Consider the following 7,500-nt stretch of genomic DNA (forward strand, 5'->3'; position numbering starts at 1 on the left):
AGCCAGAGCCTCCGCAAACAATGTCTCGAGTTGAGGTGGATAATAGAGCGATGCATTATGGGAAAGGCCACTGGGTTTAAAAAAAAAAAAAAAGAAGAGGAAGAAAAAAAAAGAAGCTTTATTTATATATATTTGTTGCCCCAAACAGGATTTCACTTCTTCCCTTCTGCACTTTCAAGATGGAGTAATTTCATGGCTCATTCCTGGGGTTACGGCGAGGCCCTGTAGCTCCAGGAGTGAGCGACTGCTCTAATTCCTTGCTTGGTGTGCTGCTTGGGGATGAACACATTTGCTGAGGGGCAAATTTGAACCATAGGTAGATTTAGACATAGAGAAATTCAGCTTTGGGTTCTATATTTAGCTTTTGATGTGTCTCCGAAGCGTGAAATTACTGCAAGATGAAGTTTCGACCACTCGCAGATTATATGGGGAAATGTAGTTGTAATTTTTTCCCCCTCAGAAATAAATATAAAAACCTTTCACTGTAAATAGAAACTTTATCTCTGAATGGAAAAGAAGAGCTTGGGGGATATAATTACTATTCAAGGCGATGCCAAAAGTTTATTCTGTGAGAAAAAATCAGGTCTATTAGTGGTGGTGTGGTGGCATAGGTCTACTAATAACTTCTGCTACATACATGGCACCTTGAACTATTACTGTCAATGATGGTTGCTACATACACTTGACTATTACTATTGTTATTATTATAGTCATTACTGCTACTTACACTACACCCTTATGCACTACTACTGTCACTGTTTTATTATTACCATATTATATTGTATTATTGATTTGGTCATTATTGTTGACTGTTGTTGATTGAGGAGCAAGATCCCAAAGCATTTCACTATACCAATTACAGCTGTATGTGGTGTATGTGACAAATACAATTGTATTTGATTTGATTTTGATTAGTGGCATTCGGACGGGCAGCCCATCTTTAGCAGGATGCAGGTGGGCTAATAGCAGCACAACGCCACAACGAACGCCATCATGTTACTGTTCGAGGTCTGCCATTGACTTGGGAGACATTCTGTTGCCACCAGTGGCCAGATAAGAGTAACTCAGTTGAGATGGTAAAACCCATTCCTCAAGTTCAAACACCCCCAACTAACCGCGCTGACGAATTGCTAGCTTTTCAATAGCTTTAGTAGTAGTAGGTTTACATCGAGTATTTGAGGAGACGGTCATGTGTGTTGGCAATTCAGAGGTTGGAAGTTTCAGAATCGGTCGGAGCAACTCGAATTGCAGGGCGATTGCAACAACTTGACGTGTATTTCATAACCGTCCTTGGCTGGGTAGTGTCTATGGTGTTGAAAATATTAAATATGAAGGCTTTGCCATCGACAGTTAGGAGGCGCACACACACTGATGCAAAGCCCAAGGTTAGAAGGGCCACAGGAAAGTTCCAGAAAAAAACCCTCTGCATTGTACAAAAGTCCGTGGACTAAATTAGAATGTGCTCATTTGAGGCAAATGAGTAATGTCCAAAAGTGCTATGGTAATCAACTGTGGGATTTGGCCTGGAACGACCTTCCGGGGTGCAATTCATAATTTCTAATTGCCTTTTCGAAAGGGAATACCTAGGAGATTTCAAAACCTTTCTTCATGATATGGTGCACTGTACAGTTGGTGTATGGTGAACAGGGGAGGATAGGGGGAGGAGGAGGGGGGGGGGGGGTATGTCCTCCCCCGCCCTCCTCTCTTCTCCTCTACTCTCCCATCCTCTCCTCTACCCTCCTCTCCAGTCTTTGCCTCCACCCTGCCCCCTCCTCTTCTCTCCTCTCCCCTCCTCTCCCCTCCTTGTTATGGTCAGAGTTAAGGAACCCAAGTGCAGGACACAGACAGGACATGTATATAAAAGAACCAGGTTTTAATGAAGGAAGTGGAACAGGGGGAAACAGGAAGGCAGGATAAAATGATAAGCAGGACAGGCAGGCACACACACAAACACACACACACACACACACACACACACACACACATACACACACACACACACACACACACACACACACACACATACATACACACACACACACACACACACAGACAGACAAGGGAGAGAGAGAGGCTGGCACAGGCTAGGTGGAAGTGGAAGGCGTGACACTCTTCTCCCCTCACCTCACCTCACCTTCTCTCCTCTCCCCTCCTCTCCTCTCCTCTCTCCTCTCCTCTCCTCTCCTCTCCCTCTAGGTGATAAAGTCCTTCTTTCTTTATTGAGAAGGACGCCATCACTTAATAGAGCATCAATAACTGAGGAGGCTGAGCAGGCAGAGTTGGACTTGTTCCAGCCCGATCAAATATGTATTACAGACAGGCAGACGGGCGGACGGTGGGAGGAGACAGACATCCACATCTCTTGCTGAGTCAAAGCTCCAGTAGATGAAGAGGGGATGAGGGGATTGAGAGAGCGACGGCAAAGAACGGAAAGACAAGGAAGAACACATGACATCTAAGCGATACCCATCTTCACATTCTGTTCCGACGTCTCCTGATGCAGATACTCTTCAAGAATCCAGATCGACGTCAGTCTTATCCGGCTCGCGATCCTATTCAGTTATTCAGAGAGAGAGAGAGAGAGAGAGAGAGAGAGAGAGAGAGAGCAGAGTGTCTGAGTGCCAACAGAACCATAACCATTCTGATGTCGGTTATAGCCCAATGTCAATGACGGTGGGGTTATTTATTCCCATTTGTCTGATGTTTAATGAAGAGGTGTGTGTGTTTCTGGGGGACCGGAGGCAGGAGGTTAAGTTGTCCAACTCCATTAAAGCTCGGAGACGGAGCAGGTTTCTGATTCATGACCGCTGTGAGTAGGGAGAGAACGATGTCTCAGTGACTGAGTGGCCGATGGAGATGGCTTTAAAAGCCCCGCTTAGCCACAACAGGGAAAGGAAAACAAGAATGGCGTCTTGAAACGTAGATACCCTGTGTTGTCTCTGCTTGGCTCTGCATCTGCTCTGACCCCGGGTCAGTAAAGGGAAGTCCAGCATATTTTCCCAGTTCCTTTTTTCTGCCCTTAACCAGTTCATTTACAGTCCACAGGTCACATACACTGACAGACACAGTGCCCTTTGCACGCCTCTCTCTCTCTCTCTCCCTCTTCTCTCTCTCTCTCTCTCTCTCTCTCTCTCTCTCTCTCTCTCTCTCTCTCTCTCCCTCTCTGGCCAGCTGACTGTGAGTGACAGGTCTTTAGGGCTGCAGAGGGCCGCTATTCCTTGTGTCTCCTCCCCTCTCACTTTGAGTGACAGTAATGAGATCAGAGCTGGGCTGTGGTTGCCCTGCCGACCCCAAAGATCTGACAGTCACGGAGAGAGAGAGAGAGAGAGAGAGAGAGAGAGAGAGAGAGAGAGAGAGAGAGAGAGAGAGAGAGAGAGAGAGAGATGGATAGAGACGGGAGGAGAAAAGGATGATATGGCGAGAGAAAGATGGAGAGCTGAGAAAGGGATAGAGGAAATGGGAGAAAAGAGAGATGGAGAGAAAAGAGAGATGGATAGTCTAAAGATGGGAAGACAGAAAGATTTTGGCAAGAGAAAGATGGATAGCCAAGAAAAGAATAGGAAATAGGAGAAGAGAGAGATGGAAGGAGTCGATATAACTGAGAAGAGAGAGAGGGCTTGGAGAAAGATGGAGAGCTGAGAGAGGGAGAGAGGAAACGGGAGAAGAGAGAAATGGAGAGAGCCGATATAGATGAGAAGAGAGAGAGAGAGGGCTGGAGAAAGATGGAGAGCTGAGAGAGGGAGAGAGGAAATGGGAGAGAAAGAGAGAGATGTGTTAGAGAGTATAAAAAGAGATAGAAGTAGAGAGAGAGAAAGAAAGAGAGAGTGAGCAAAGGAGTAGAGAAGAGAGGTGGAGAAAAGGAGAGAGAGGAGAGAAGAGAGGTGGAGAAAAGAGAAGAGAGAAGAGAGGTGGAGAAAAGGAGAGAGAGGAGAGGAGGAGAGAGAAGAGAGAAGAGAGGTGGGAGAAAAGGAGAGAGACGAGAGGATGAAGGAAAGGAGAGAGAAGAGAGGTGGGAGGAAAGGAGAGAGAAGAGAGGATGAAGGAAAGGAGAGAGAAGAGAGGATGAAGGAAAGGAGAGAGAAGAGAGGATGAAGGAAGGGCAAGAAGAGAGCAGGGAGGGAGTGAAGTAACGCTTTTCCCCTCCTTTTTTTTGTCTGTCCATCATGGTCTTCCTGCACTTTGCATCCCCTCTGCATCCCCTCTTCGCACCTTAACAGAACTCTGGCATTTACACAGACGTGCTTTCCAGAAGCCTCGGCAGCAGCTGTCATGTTTCCTTCTTTTGGCTCGGCTGAGTTTCTCCCGAGGATGTTTGGAGAACAGTCTCTTCCACCCCAATCTCAGTTGTGACTGGAAGATTAAAGATATTTATATTCACAGGACGGTTCTCTAGACAAAAAGAGAAACCGTAGCTGGTAGCGGTTCTCACACCATGACCGCCTGCACACCGTATTTTAAACACACACATTTCCATGTGTTGTGCTGTACATACACTGCCATGACGAAAGGCGTCGGATGGGCTTACGGTACATTGATATATAGCTGTGTAAAAAAAGAAAAGTCGGAATTATACATTTGATAGAGCATTTTAGAGCATTTTATTGGAAAAAATATGAGTTTAACGTCTAAGAACCCTCTCTCGGCTCAGTACACTGCTTCATCACTACGATGTGACAGAAAATGAAAGAGAGAGAGAGAGAGAGGAGGAGGGATGGAGAGAGTGGGCGAGCGAGAGACGATTGAATCGTGACACAAGTAGCGCCGAACGGGGGAGAAAGTTTTCTGAAAGTCGGCTGGTTAATGAATCTCTTAGAGCCTGTCGTGTTTTTTTAATAGAGATCAATGTAATATTTAGTGTGACATCATGTTCCACTTCTTATCACCCCCCTCCTTCTTCCCCTCTTTCTTTCGCTCCTTCTCTCCCCCTCTCTCTCCCTCCCTCCTGTCCATCCCATCTTCTCTCCCTCGCCTGACTATTATATGCAATGGTATTATCCTTTATCCTCCATTAAATATATTGTACTTGGCAAGCTCTCTCTATGCCCGTAATCATGTTAGTAATGCCAGCAGAAGTGCTTACATAAGACAGGCAACTGGGAGCGAGGGATATGCAAAGAAAAGAGAGAGAGACAGCAACATAGAAGGGTTGGGGGGGGGGGGGGGGAGTGAAAAGAAAGGTCTTTGGAGCTTTTCCAAATTAAGGCTAATGCTTCTCACAAGACGGTCTTTAGGGGTGACACTGGCATCCTCGTGTAGAGATATTGTCGTGCTTTGAGTAATGATGATGAGCTATTATTCTCAGAAACGGTAGCCTAGCAAGGCAGCTTTATCCAATAGCTATCAAGATCTTCAGCTCTTGATAAAAGAATACACAGGGGACTATCCAGCTCACTAAGGTGCATGCCTCGTAATCGCAGGGTGCCTGGTTCGATTCCGGCTGTCGACCTATCCTGTATGTCATCCCTTCCTGTCAATCTCTATGGTCTCTATCCCAAGAAAGCAGAAATGCCCTAAAAACATATTTTTAAAAATCGAAACAAATAATACTCACAGGAGGTGAAGATTACGCACGACAACTCGTTCTGTTTATCTTCCGTTTAGTGATAATAACATCTTGTACCACCATCCAACACTACAGGATCGTATAGTACAATGTAGAGCAAGACACAAGACATTAGTATGTCAAACATGGTACTGAACACACACTGGAAAAGGAACTGAACACAAGAACAATTATATACAGAAACATGAAATGGACCCACCACTTAATAGTACGCTTAACACTACACAGCAATATGTTTACGGGAGAGCGTCTGGGAAATTAATATGTTAGGAGAGACGTAAGAGAGAGGGATAGAAGCAGAGGAAAGAGAGGAGGTTGTCCTCCCAGGCTTCCTTTCACTGCTCAGCACACACACACACACACACACACACACACACACACACACACACACACACACACACACTCACAAACACACACACACACACACACACACGCACACACACACACACACACACACACACACACACACACACACGATTGGAGTGCGGTAGTTTAAGGTAGTGGACAGTAGTGATTAGTCAAGGTATCTACTGTAGGTCTCTCTCTTTCTCCTTCTCCTCCTCTCTTTGTCCCTCAATATCTGACTCTTTTCCTTCTCCCTCCTCTCTCTCTCTCCTCTCTACGGGGTCCTGTGCCTGTACAGCCCACCCTTATCTCCCTCCCTGCCTGCTAGGGAGCTGCCACTCAAACCAAGGAGAGAAGTCAGAGGAGGGCTTTTGAAATAGCAGATTATAGCAGACTTAATGGACAGAATTTCTTATAACAATGCAACAGCTAGAATCTCAATACCTATGCTGAGTGTCTGCACTTCGTAAGATTTGTTTGAAGTTGGTGTTGCAGTATCACCATCAGGCGTTTTTTTTTTATAGAGGGGGGATTGTTGTGGTCAACACTTAAGGGTAAATTTGACTAGGTTGTTGGTTTGGTCTATGTACACTCACCAAACACTTTACTAGGAGCACCTGTACACCTTCTCATTCATGGAGGTGGTGTAATGGTGTGGGGAATGTTCTATAGGCGGTAGGGGTAGTGGTAGTGGTGGTCTAGTGGATAGTGAGTTGGACTTGTGATCGGAAGGTTGTGAGTTCAAATCCCGCCTGAAGCCACACCACTACTAGTGTGCCCTTGGGTAAGGCACTTAGCCCTCAGTTACTCCAGGGGGAATGTCCCTGTAATTCGTAATTGTAAGTCGCTTTGGATAAAAGCGTCTGCTAAATGGCAAAATTAAAATTAATTAAATTAAAATTATAGGCACACTTTGTGCCCGTTAATACCAATCAATCATCGCTTGAATGCCACAGCCTATTTGAGTGTTGTTACTGACTATGTGCATCCCTTCATGGCCACAATGTACCCATCTTCTAAAGGCTACTTCCAGCATGATAATGCACCATGTTGGGATGCGGTAGAACGGGAGATTCACAGCTTGAAAGTGCACCTGGAGAATCTGCTGGAATCATGTCGTCATGGACCAGAATCTCAAAGGAATGTTTCCAACATCTTGTGGAATCAATGTCATGAAGAATTGAGGCTGGCCCTACCCAGTATAAGTAGTGTTCCTAATAAAATGTTCAGTGAGTGTATGCCTAACATGCAGCTTTACAGCTCTCTATGACATTGTGAATAACATTTAAAAAAACGTTCTCTCTCTCTCTCTCTCTCTCTCTTCCCTTCCCCCCTCTCCCTTCTCCCTTCTTCCTTCCTTCCCTCTCTCCCTCCAGCGGCATCCAGCTTCAGTTTCTGCCGTGCGGCCCTGGAGCACACTCTGTCTGCCGAGGAGCTGAGCTACCAGCTGCCGCGGAGGGCAGGGGGCAACCTGACCTGGCACGATGGCCGAGGACAGAACAGCGCACACACACGCACAGTCAAGCTACTGCAGCAGCCTGGCACGGAGGGGATACAGGTACACACACACACACACACACACACACACACAT

At 46.0% G+C, this 7,500-nt stretch overlaps 1 protein-coding gene across 1 annotated transcript in view; it reads left to right on the plus strand.

Moving 5' to 3' along the window:
* Window positions 1–7,500, plus strand: part of samd10b (sterile alpha motif domain containing 10b) — a gene marked incomplete at both ends in the record, with an annotated part of 46,317 nt that overhangs the window by 19,223 nt on the left and 19,594 nt on the right. Inside the window, one exon of the mRNA XM_080534216.1 lies at window positions 7,285–7,466. Within this exon, the coding sequence (XP_080390342.1) occupies window positions 7,285–7,466 (182 nt within the window). The remainder of the gene's footprint in view (window positions 1–7,284; window positions 7,467–7,500) is intronic.

This window comes from Nansenia antarctica (assembly GCF_963989245.1).
Source record: "Nansenia antarctica genome assembly, chromosome: 6".
Taxonomy (NCBI): Eukaryota; Metazoa; Chordata; class Actinopteri; order Argentiniformes; family Microstomatidae; genus Nansenia; species Nansenia antarctica.